We start from the raw sequence: 12931 nt of genomic DNA on the forward strand, positions 1-12931 counted from the left end.
AAAATATGACACAATGTTTGATTGTTAGTAGAAAGACGTGTGGCCGCTACTTTATTTGTGTTACTTTCACCCTCAAACTAAATGTTGGAGGATTCATTTGGTGAACAGTGGATATGGAGTGATATCTGACACAGCCCTGTTCATACGACAGAAGCATGTTCATCACTTTTCATTGTTCCCCAGAAAGGTCCATTGTGTTGTATCGTTGTATTTGTATGATAACATGGACAGTGTATCCTGACTAATACTCGATTTTTTAGGCTAATATTGATATTTATGCATTTTTTTGGGGATGTTTCACAGATGAATATTCATTTTTTTCAGTGCTATCTGGTGGACAAAGTATGTAATCTTAAGATTTTCATTTTGTTAAATCATTATTCATATTTATTTATCCTTTATTTAACCAGAAATGTTCAACTGTATCTCCTCCGGTAGGGGGTCCTGGTCAACATGAGCAGCAAGTAAAACGTTTCTTATAGAAACAAAAATGGGAAAAGAAAACACAAGTACCAACGGAGACCGATAACAAAAAAATAAAACATACCAAAACACAACAACGGACACAAAACATGCAGAAATCAGAGGCTAAAAGACATTTTTTTATATATATCTAAACACGTCAAGAGAGAGTAAAAATGTTTTACACTCAAGACAAAATATTGCAAACAAAAGAAAGGAGGGGGAGGGAAACTTTCCCAAAATCTCAAGTTTGACTAATTTGCTGCTCTCTCCGTTCAGATCACGGTAACTACAGCTGGTAAAGTCACATATCTCAGGGTTCCTCTTCAAACACACAAGGCACATAGAGAGGACAAATGGGAGGCGCTCAGCTACGCAAAACGCTTCACAATCATTACAAATATGAACAAAAAGCCGCCACAAGCTGCTTAAACACGCTTTACTGATCAAGGCCTAAATGTGAACACATGAAAGTAGAAAAACACTGAAGTACTTTAAAATGTAAGAGTCTTAGTTTCTCTGTATCTGTCCTTTGTGTCCAGGGTGACGACTGCTCCATCAGCTGTCCTGCAGGCCTCTACGGGACCAACTGCACCTCCTCGTGCTCCTGCCACAACCAGATCTCCTGCTCGCACATCGACGGCTCGTGCATCTGCAGAGAAGGTTTCTGTTCAGAATTTATGAATATTTCATCTTTAACTCACTCCTCAAGATTGTCCTTATAGAAACAAACACAATATTGATGCTAAGGGATCGTTGATGCAAAACTGTTGTGAACCATGGTTTAATATTTAACAGTGTATTGAATTATCACATGTAAAATATCTGTTAAAGGAACAGTGTGTAGTATTTAAGGTAATCTATTGATAGAAATGTAATATAATATAATAAAGTTTTCTTTAGTGTATAATCACTTGAAAATAAGAATTGTTGTGTTTTGTAACCTTAGAATGAGCCGTTTATACACACATATGTATATGTATATATATATGTATATGTATATATATATATATATATATATATATATACGGAGCTGGCCGCCTTGTTCCTACAGTAGACCAGAACGGGCAAACCAAGCACTGGCTCCAGATAGGGACATTTGCGTTTCAGACAGTTTCAGTTGGTTGCAATCTGCAAACTGACCACTAGATGTCGCCAGATCCTACACACTGCACCTTTAATTAAAACAATTTAAAAACGGCCCAAAAAGTACATTATGTTTTCCTTCCTAGTAGAGTAGAAAGTATAAATGAGCATAGAATTAAAACACTCAAGTGCAACACAAGTACCTCAAATTATACTTGCGATACTTGAGTAAATGTACTTTGTTACTATCATTACTGGTTTCTAACCTAAAATTCCTCTCTGAGTAATTTGAGCTGAACAAGAAGGGCTTCTCAAAAGAAAACCTATTACACACCCAGAGTACGCCTCTATCAAGTGAATTGATCAGGGAAATATTTTTCAAGCAGAAACGCCAATGGTCGGGACCATAGATTCTATAACTTACTGATATTTCAGAGTTATGATTTGGGACCATAGATTCTATAATTTACTGATATTTCAAAGTTATGATTCGGGACCATAGATTCTATAACTTACTGATATTTCAGAGTTATGATTCGGGACCATAGATTCTATAATTTACTGATATTTCAGAGTTATGATTCAGGACCATAGATTCTATAACTTACTGATATTTCAGAGTTATGATTCGGGACCATAGATTCTATAACTTACTGATATTTCAGAGTTATGATTCGGGACCATAGATTCTAACTTGCACAAACTAGATGAAGGATCAAATTGCCTACTGGGCAAATTCTATTGATGAATGATTGGGAGTTATCATTAGCTGCAGCCTTTTTTGTCTATATTAGTAACTTTGAGGCTATCTTCGTTTATTGCGAATTGTTAATTTTATAGATTTTTAAATCAGTTTTTTAAAGCTTGAAGCAAAAAACTGAGTCAAATTCTGTGATTCTTATTCTGAATCTGAAGTTTTAGATGAATCATTTTCTAAGGTCACCTGTGAAACTCCTGACTGTCCCAAAAATATAAAAATATCCACCATAACGATCTCCAGAAGTTTTTCCCTTGTTTCGTGCTTTGTTCTCAACTTCACCTCCTTAATATCTCTCAATAAAAGCGTCCTTAAATATTTATGCCTCACTGAACCTCGTGGGGGAACATGGGTAATTAAAGTGGAGAGACATCAGAGCGCTCGGGCCCGGGGGCCTGAGAGCTTTCACTGGAACAAGTGGGTGTCTGTCATCACCCTGTGAACCCGGGTTTCCTTGTTCTTTCACAGCTATAAGTTATAATAAGTTATCAGGGAAAGGTTCAGGCTGATTAAAGACATTTATCAAACATGTTTTGTCCATGTAGATGCTTGTAGAGCAAACATCTGATAATCTATACAGCTCAATATACTATCAGGTCTCCGTCTGTTTCCTTCAGAGGCATGAGGAGGCAGGGGGTCCGGCTGGTTTGCATATCAAAAGAATTTTTGACATTTTTTTTGTGTGTTAAAGAAATTACACTGAAGAAGGAGGAGGGAAAATCAGGACACTCACTCATGCAATTCTTTATTTAAATTCTAAGTATCAATGTTTCAGCACATGTTGCCTTCTTTCGGATAAAAGCAGTAATAACTGAAATAAGATGAATACTGTATTAGACAAGTGTTTAAAAGCATTGTTAATTCATAGAAGTCTCCAACATCAACACGTCCACGTTCGTTTTCATGACTTAATTAGAAAGAAAGTCAATAGAGAGACGACAGGATATGAGCGGAAGGAAATGCGGATTGATTTGCAGCAAACGTTCCCGGTCGGATGTGAATCAGAGACGTCGTGGTTTATGATCGGCGACTTTAAATGTCCACATTTTAATAACCAGCAAGTACAAAATAAATATTTTCTATATTTAATCATTAGGGTGTATGTAAAGAAAATGCACAGTTTTCATTGAGGATAATTTCAACTAACGACAATATTAACAAATTGCTGAGATCTGTGAATGTTACGACGTTGCATTATATTACATTTGTTTAGCTCGATAATCCAAAGCAATAATGTCAACAATCATGCGAGGACATTAAATATGCTCAACTGCTTCAAGTGTTACATTTAGAAACAATACGAGAACAAGTTTTTTATTGTTTTTTACTTTTATGTTACGGGCCGAGGTGCAATCTGAACAGATGAGCTTTCAGTCTGCAACTCTTTCTGTTTCTGCTGATAATGGGGAGTTTGTTCCACCGTTATAAAGCCAGGACAGCACACAGTCGTGACTTATAGAGCAATCAGATGATCAGACAGTTTTCAAACAAACCACCAGTCAGACTTCTTACTGGGAAAATCATTACCCAAACCGTCACAGTCCACAGACTTCCTAATTTAACTTTCTGCTGTACTTGCTGCAGTTGTGTGTACACACAGATTTTCTTTTCAAATAAGGATTATTAGTAAAGTTTCATGTATGTTCACTGTCAGTTTTACCCTCAAATAAAGTGGTTTGGAAAATCAGGATAAACTGTTTACAACCAGGCGACAACCTTTAAGTGTGTTAAAGCTGCATCCTCTCTAGTGTCCACCAGGGGGCGACTCCTCTGGTTGTATAGAAGTCTATGAGAAAATGACTCTACTTCTCTCTTGATTTATTACCTCAGTAAACATTGTAAACATGAGTTTATGGTCTCAATCTCTAGTTTCAAGTCTTCTTCAATACAGCATGATGTTCATTTAGTAAATGATGGTCCATTTAGAGTCAAACAGACCATAAAGCAGTGGATGCTTTAGGGCGGGGCTACACAGTGATTGACAGGTCTCTACCACAGCTGTTGTCTGGTCTAGGAGTTGTTCGTCTTTAAGTCTTTCACAGAGTGTTTTCACTTCACAAAAGTACATGTTTTTTCTCTACGTCACTCCTCAGTCCAGATATGGTCACTTCCTGTTCACTGGTTGCAAAAAGCCAAGATGGCGACGGCCAAAACGTCGAACTCAAGGCTTCAAAACATCAGTCCACAAACCAATGAGTGACATCACGACGACTACGTCCACTTCTTATATACATAACATTATTATAACCTGTTGGTTTGTGACTTAATTGCATTATAGTTGCCGTGTTCCCAGATCACATCAAGTACTTAGTTGAGTACTTTATCATAACCGGTAGAAATAATGGAGAAAACTATGAATGTGAGACCCAAGTTGTGATAAGTATCATTGTAGCCATATTTTAAGTAGAAAAGTCAACTTTATTTTGATAGAACCTTTCCAAACAAGTTGCTTCACATACGATAAACTCTGATAAATTGTCTTTGGACTGTGTCTCTGTCCAGGTTGGCAGGGTGTGGACTGCTCCATCCCTTGCTCCAGTGGTGCTTGGGGACTAAGCTGCAATCAGACATGTCAGTGTGCCAACGGGGCGGCCTGCGACCCCGTCAACGGCACCTGCACCTGCTCTCCAGGCTGGAGGGACGAGTACTGCGACCTACCGTGTCCCGTAAGCGCTCGTCGTGGCTCTTTGTTTTCTACACAGTGTCTCATTTACAGTACTGGAGTTTAAAGACGGTAATATAAGTTACTTTGTTCTGGCTCTTTCAGGAGGGATCATACGGACTGGACTGCAGAGAGAGATGTGACTGCGCCAACGCTGACGGCTGTGATCCAGTGAGCGGCTTCTGTCGCTGTGTCGCAGGTTGGACAGGTGAGCAATGTGACCGTCAGAGTTCAGGCTCCTGGCAACAGGAAAGAAGGAGCAGGTATGTTCAGTAAAGCACCAGAACAGACACACTCTGAGAGAGAAGAGTCCGGGGGAGGTAGTGCTGTCGCCACGACAACAATGGAGACAATAAATCAAGAATAGACCTTTTTATAGCCGACGTCATCAAGAATATGAGTGTGCATGTCGGCAGCAGAAGTGACGTTTTTTTGTCTCAGGCATCCAGACGAGTTATCAAGCTTTAAAAATTAAATTAAAACCAGCATCAAAATGTCTGGTTGTTGCATGGTCGTTTGTCAGAATCAATATTCCAACAGAAGTTCTACAGAAGTCAGTTTGTTTCAGAGCAGCAGAATGTATAGTTGGACTTCACTGAGCTGTCTCTCTGTTGGAGTATCCCCGAAGTTGTGTGACGATCGCCAGTTAAATTAGATATATTCTGTTCATGTTACAAAGTAATCTACCTGGAATGTGCATTTCCACGTAAAGCTACAAATGAATATCCCTTCTTGGGAAAAATAAAGTTGTCTGAATTTGAATCCAACACAGTGTGTTTCCAGAGGACGGAGACAAATCTAAGTTTTTCTGCCAGAGACGTCTGCGTCTTCACTGCTGGGCTCTTGACATAAATAAAGGGTCTATGTTGTTTTGATTTTATTACTGTCGCCAAATACATTTGCAGAGTTGCAACATTAAAACTTCAACATTAGAAGGAACACACAGAAAGCTAAATGCTTTAGGATGATTTAATACATTTTCCTCCTGACGTCCCTTCAGTCTGTCTCACAACGACTCGTCAACAAGTTTGAATACTTCTGCAAGTGTCTGTTCTTTCTCTTGAGAATGGCATTGTGGGACGATAGTGTGCATTAACTCCACCCTCTGAATCCAGGAGGAAGAATCCGTAGTATGTTAGTGAGGAGTTGGGACGCAGCGCGTGTTCATGAAGAGGAATGAAACAGTCGAAACAGTGGATTCACATTCTTACAGGAAGAAAATACTTTTACGTGTTTGCCTTCATTTTACATTTTACATGAACTCAATTGGGTCAGAAGCACGAATATTATTAGTGTCAAGTCATATTTTTGAATCATCTTTCAGAGATGAATACGAGGTGTTAGCGCTCCCTAAACTTTACAGCGTAATGTTCCACAACCAATCTACATCTGTCCTTCTCCTGCTTCGTATCTCCTGCCCACCACCTCCTCCTACACCTCTCTTTGTTTTTAACTTCACAGCCTCGACGAATAGAGCTCCTGATTTTCACCCACTTTTCACTCAGAGGTAGTTTATTAATTGAGTTATAATGGCTGCCTGTGCCCCACTCTCATATTCTCTCATATTCTACGTCAAAGGAAGTTTCTAATGAGCTGCAGATCCGCCAGTCTTGGGGGGGGGGGGGGGGATTTGCACATGCACTATTCTTACTCTGTCCGTCTGTTTTTCATATTTAGATGTGCTGAGCGTATTCCTGTGTGGCTGTGAGTGTAACTAAGAATTAATGTAATGTGAGTCTCTCGGGCACGGCGGTCTCCAGACTGTCCCGTGAGCACCGAGGACTCTGATCCGTTCTGCAAGCCAGACAGACTGCTGCCTCTCTCACACACACACACACACACACACACACACACACACACACACACACACACACACACACACACACACACACACACATGCAAGACTGATGAAAGAAGGAGACACTTCAGCAGCTGATTAAAAGGCAAAAAGCCTCTTTGGGTGAATTTCAGTTTTTTTTTCCTAAATTGTTTGTTCATACAAGCTTAAATGTGCAAACAAAGTTTGTTGCTATAACTCAAAGGTCTGGGTCGGGACCCTCAGGTGGGTCGCAGGAGATTTTGTTTGTGAGTCTTTTATTTAACATTCATATCTGCAGTTCACCTTTGAGCCACATGAGGGAGCCTGAATGTTCATTATACTTGTAAGATTAAATGTAATGTAAAAGGCTTGTGAGTGTACAATCTGTTTATTTAACTGATCAGAGGAAATGAAAAGAGTAATTACAAGTGTTTCTGTTTTCAATGACACATGCATACAACAAAGTTGTGATTTATTAAACATACATCTCTTCTAATTGGCTGGTTTCAAGATAATATAAGGTGATGAGGAAATGGTAGTAAAAATGAACTTTAATTTATGCACAAATTCGCTGTTCTCACAATTTATAGATATGGCCTGTTGTGAAATGAATGATTTAATTAATAATGAATAATGTTGTGAAATGAATCATTTACTAAATGAACATCATGCTGTATTGAAGAAGACTTGAAACTAGAGATTGAGACCATAAACTCATGTTTACAATGTTTACTGAGGTAATAAATCAAGAGAGAAGTAGAGTCATTTTCTCATAGACTTCTATACAACCAGAGGAGTCGCCCCCTGGTGGACACTAGAGAGAATGCAGCTTTAACACATGAAGCACTGACTTCACTTTAAAGAACAGGAGGTTGTAGTGTTTTAGTTTTTTTTAAACAAACAGGAGAAATAGAGCATTCGCTGTGGTTGAATTTGTCAGACAGTTTAACAACGTTGCTCTGTGGCTCAGAAGAATAAGATACATCAGGCTTTGATACACACACAATACTTGTTAGTTCAGAAATACAGTAAGAAATCTATAGAGTATCAGCAGCTTTAACATATTCGTCACATCCGTCCTCCCTTCATCTCCTTCACTCTCTGTCCTGACTCAATGTCTGAGTAGCTGCTTAAAAAGCATTTTGCTAATGTTCCCTCACCCCGAAATTCTTCTTTCTTTTGCATCATTCTCTCTTCTTCAAGTTCAAGTGACACATCTGAAACTCAGTGAAGTCAGTTTGACTTCACTTAAAAGCCCGGTAGCTGAGAACAAAGCCCACCGAACTGAAAATGTGTGTGTGTGTGTGTGTGTGTGTGTGTGTGTTTCCTGCAGGTGTCCATTGCGACAGTGTGTGTGAGGAGGGACGCTGGGGACCCAACTGCTCCTACAGCTGCACCTGTGAGAACGGCGGCTCCTGCTCCCCGGAGGACGGCACCTGTGTGTGCGCTCCCGGCTACCGCGGCACCAACTGCAGACGAAGTAAAGAAAACCTCTCACACACACACACACACACACACATGCTGAGCTTTTTCTCGCTGATGTAGCTGCAGTGGAGGAAGGACTCGAATTGTAAAAAAGCCTTTTAAAAGTGTTCGCTTTGACTTGAGCATCAACGTTTGCTTCTTTTTTCTTTTTTTTACTTTTTCAGCTTTATGTTCCAAACATTGAGAATGTACAGAAACGGAAGAATGATGAACTAGAGGCCACTCAGGGACAGTCGGGGAGTAGAACCTTAGCCATGAATCGGTCATCTGATGTTATTGGCCAATATTATCTTATCACAGATATAAACGTATCTGCATATCAGTAATGTATGATAACAAAAAAATCTGGTACAGAAATGCGATTTATTATGTAGAAAAGTGAGTACAAAGCAACATAAACACTTATACGAGCCAAGAACTTATACAAAGTAAGACGGAGACGACTGAAGCCGACGGTTTGCTTCTTAACTGACGTCTAAATGCAGTTTGCTGCAAATCGTCTGAAACACGGATTTACAGAGTTTGTTTTGAAGAAGCTTCCTCTCTCTTGGATACACGTGCACAATTACATTTGTGTACGTGCTTTTGGTCACAACGCGACGGAGAACTTGTTCTGAGGAAGATTTGTGACCGAAAGCTGGTGTGTGATTTGATCAAATGTGCAGATATTATGTGCAGATGCTCTTTCTTTACTTTTTACATGGGATTGTTTTTCCAGTGTCACAGACAGGTGAGCAGTGCATACCGTGTTTAAAGCCTTTCCTCATTTTCTAAATTAGCCGAGCTGCTTTTCCGTAATTGTTCACATCCATGTTTGCGAGCTTACCGCCTTTTCTTACCCGTTGCTGCATGTTTCGGCACTTTATCGAGTCGAGTTCTCTTGAATGTAAAATCTTAATCTGGTAAATAACTCAAAAAGCACAAAATGAATGAATTGAAATAAAGTCAAACACAACATCATACATATCATCTCTAATCAAACCTTGTGTCCCTCCTGAACATTCAGGCAGCAGCTTCCTCTTCACGAGACGTTAGACGAAGATAATCAAACGCTAATTAAATGAAAAGTTTCTCTTTACTCAGACAGTTTGTGAGTGGAAAGTCACCGTCGCTCTGAACACTATACGAGTGACTCTTCTTTAGAGCAGGGATTCTCAAAGCGGGGTCCGGGGACCCCAAGGGGGCCGTGGCACTCTGTCAAAGGGTCCACCAAATATTTAGTTATAGATTATAAAACTGTGCTGTTTCATTAGAGTGTACATATCGACAGATATACAAGCGTACTGTGTCCATTAGCTCCAATGGAAACTCTCATTAAATTGCCTTAAGTTGAAGCACTAGCTTGAAGTTAGCTCTAGATTATAATTATTAGGACTATGTGAGTCTTTCTGAAAGCTTTTAGGATCAGTTACTTAAACCACCCTCTGTTTAATTTGATATGCGTGGTATTAATATTCAATATCATTTATTTTATTTCTTACATTCAACCTTCATTTATCTAGTAAAATCCTACATTTCTTTTACGAGCAGCGTACATAAAATATGCGTAGAAACACAGATACCAGTCCAAAACAAAACAGCAAAGAGTGAAAAACAACATAAAACAAACTCAAGAGAAATCAAATTCTCCACTGTGGGACTAATAAAGGATCATCTCATCTTTATTATCATGGAAATGTGTTTCTCTTTATCGCTATCAAACCAATCTCAAGTAGGTTGAATACTTTTAGAATACAAATAGTTCCAATGGCCTCTAAGATTAAAAAAGTTAGTCTCCAAATGTCCCCGGCCCCAGAAGGTTTGAGGACCTCGTCTCTAGAGAGCCGTCACTGACCTCAGATAAAGAATCTCTGAGCTGAATTCAGATTCACATCACATACATCACCTTTAACAGGAATAAATATCCCAGCAGCCTGTCGTTCAGGTCACGTGACGGCGCAGGAAGAACCTGTAGCTCACTGCGTCAATAAAGCAGCACTGAGGAAACTATTGCTTCAATCGAATACATTTACCATCAACACCGACTGGACAAACGCATAACAGGTGGAGAATTTCCCCTTTAAGTTAAAGTACTTCTTACATTTATTTGTTTGAAAGCGTTTCGGTGGACAGTTCAGAGAGGAATTCTTTGTTTCCAGATGAGCCTCTGTGTCAGTCGTGAGGTGTTTGATTGTTAAATGTGATTCATGAGGAATACTGTAAATCATCTGTTGTACAATCTTAAGAGGAAGTCTGAGGCGACTTGTTTCTGCTCTTATAACACACACCAGTTGTTTCTGTTCCGTTCTGCCTCTCCCCGCGTGATAGATTTAAGGCAATTATCCTAATTAGGAAAATCCTGTAGCAGGAGCGAGGCGGTGGACCAGCATGCACCAGCTTGTCTCGCCACTTAGAGAAGCAAATTAAAGACGGAGGAGGGAGGATCTGTGGTGGAGGGAAAACAAAGAGGAGCTACAACAGGTCGACCCGCAGACGACACAGCAACTCGTTCAGGCTCATTCGTTCTGCATGCACGCACACACAAATATATATATATATATATATGTATAGGTACCATGGAGGATATTAAGCTTTCATATATGTGTGGGGTTCATAAACTTAAATTGAGACTAAGTGAACCATGAAATCCATTATTAAAATGATGAGAGAACTAATCAGAGAACCAATCACAAGTTCCCTTTAGACTCTGAAATGGACTTTTCTCTCTGTCACACCCACACTAACCTGTGTGTGTGTGTGTGTGTGTGTGTGTGTGTGTGTGTGTGTGTGTGTGTGTGCGTGCGTGCGTGCGTGCGTGCGTGTGCGTGCGTGTGTGCTTGTGTTTGTGCAGCGTGTTCGCCTGGTTTCTACGGACATCGCTGCAGCCAGTCGTGTCCTCAGTGTATCCACAGCGACGGGGCGTGCCACCATGTCAGCGGTCACTGTGAATGTCTCTCCGGCTTCTTCGGCTCGCTCTGCAATCAAGGTCAGTTTCCCTTCAGTCCTTCGAGTGTCGGCTTCAAGGACTAAACCGTTTAGTTTTTTGTTTTGTTACATCTCTGGAGTAACAATAAGTGCTGCAAATGTTTTAAAGCCTCCTTTTAGAAAGCAAACACACAAACCCTCGTGGCTATGTGAACGCGGGAAGTTTAATTTGTGCTTGTTTGGCTAAAGTTGACTTTACTCTGAATTCACTGAAAAAGGACCGTGCAGCTTTTTGTAGCTGCTAAACCGGCACAAATGAGACGAAAAATAAACCGTGTAATTCTCAAAGAATGCGGCCGAGTAAACAGCATCCTGAGTTATTTGCACGTATTTAAATGAGGTCATATGCAGCAGACATTTGGCCCCAAATTGGCCCCTTTTCTATGCAAATTAGCAAAAACAGTCACAAAGAGCATCGCTGACAGACACACAGTCACATGAAGCTATCAGCGTCTTCAGAGAGTTGGTGGGAACTGAAACCTTTATACTGACAGACTCAAATAAGGCTTCTCTCTCTCTCGCTCACTTTAAAATTCTTTGCCTGAAGTTTTGAGGAATAGACCTTCTGAACATTTAATTTTTCTATTTATGCCTCCATGCAGCGTTATTAGAAATCCCAGCGCTCTTCTTGGCGTCCTCCTATACTGACCCTAACTACTCGAGGTTAATGCCGAACCTTAAAGGAACAGTGTGTACGTTTTAGTGACCTCTAGTGGTGAGGTTGGAGATTGCAATTAACTAAATACACCTCAGCCCCTCCCTTTCCAAGCGTGTTGGAGAACTACGGTGGCCTTCAGGTGAAAGAGTTATCTTTAGGATTTTATTACTACAAGGAGCTAATTTTAACAATACTCAATGCTCCTCTACATTAATACATACTTGCTTTTAAAAAACAAATTTAGAGATAAATGAATAAATTCAGAACAGGATTAGAATTTATTTTTTAAATAAATCTAAATATTGGTTCTCGAGCAGCAACAGTTATGTTATCAACAACCTCTGTTCTCCTGTCCTGTCTTTTGTCTTCCTGTCCTCCTGTCCTCCTGTCCTCCTGTCCTCTGTCCTCCTGTCCTCTGTCCTCGTGGCTGCGTTGTCTCAGCCGGCAGATAAATTTACAAAAAAAAGGCTTTTGTCCGATCGTTCATGTGGTTGTGTAAACACAGCAGCGGTGGTCGACTGAACTAGGTTTCACTTTTGTTTACGTGTTCACAGATGTTCACAGATGTTTTATTGCCCATACAATAAGGAGCGTAGTTGCCATTAACTCGAGCGACCAACATATTCTTGAGAGCACACGCTCCACACAGTTATATATTTTGTTTCTGAGTCGATCAAACTCCCAGAAAGTTGTCGCAGGATTTATCTCATTCACATCTCACTTGATGCTGTTTCCTCATCGCCTCCTCACACTTTCAGGAGCTGTTTCCTAACCAACAGACGGGTTGTGTAGAAACGAGACAGAACACAGCTGGTACACAAACAGCCTCTTGACATCTGCGTTTACACAACCTTTTTTATTTTTTTTGTGACATCTCTAATTAACTTTAGGTTAGAATCGAAGTTCTGCTCACAAAGCGGAGCACTTTAATGTCTGCATTTCACCGGGTAATAAAAGACAAAATGGAAACCTTGAGCTCACTCAGTGTCCCTTTTAACAAACTTCCTCCATTTTATCTGACTTATATTTTAGTCGCTT

The 12931-nt window shown here is 40.1% G+C and overlaps 1 protein-coding gene across 1 annotated transcript in view; it reads left to right on the top strand.

Moving 5' to 3' along the window:
• Window positions 1–12931, top strand: part of LOC306694212 (uncharacterized protein) — a gene marked incomplete at its 3' end in the record, with an annotated part of 81188 nt that overhangs the window by 53807 nt on the left and 14450 nt on the right. Inside the window, exons 10-14 of the mRNA XM_079156958.1 lie at window positions 1005–1125; window positions 4808–4971; window positions 5073–5175; window positions 8120–8266; window positions 11102–11236. Of these exons, the coding sequence (XP_079013084.1) occupies window positions 1005–1125; window positions 4808–4971; window positions 5073–5175; window positions 8120–8266; window positions 11102–11236 (670 nt within the window). The remainder of the gene's footprint in view (window positions 1–1004; window positions 1126–4807; window positions 4972–5072; window positions 5176–8119; window positions 8267–11101; window positions 11237–12931) is intronic.

This window comes from Pholis gunnellus (genome assembly GCF_910591455.1).
Source record: "Pholis gunnellus genome assembly, chromosome: 1".
NCBI lineage: Eukaryota > Metazoa > Chordata > Actinopteri > Perciformes > Pholidae > Pholis > Pholis gunnellus.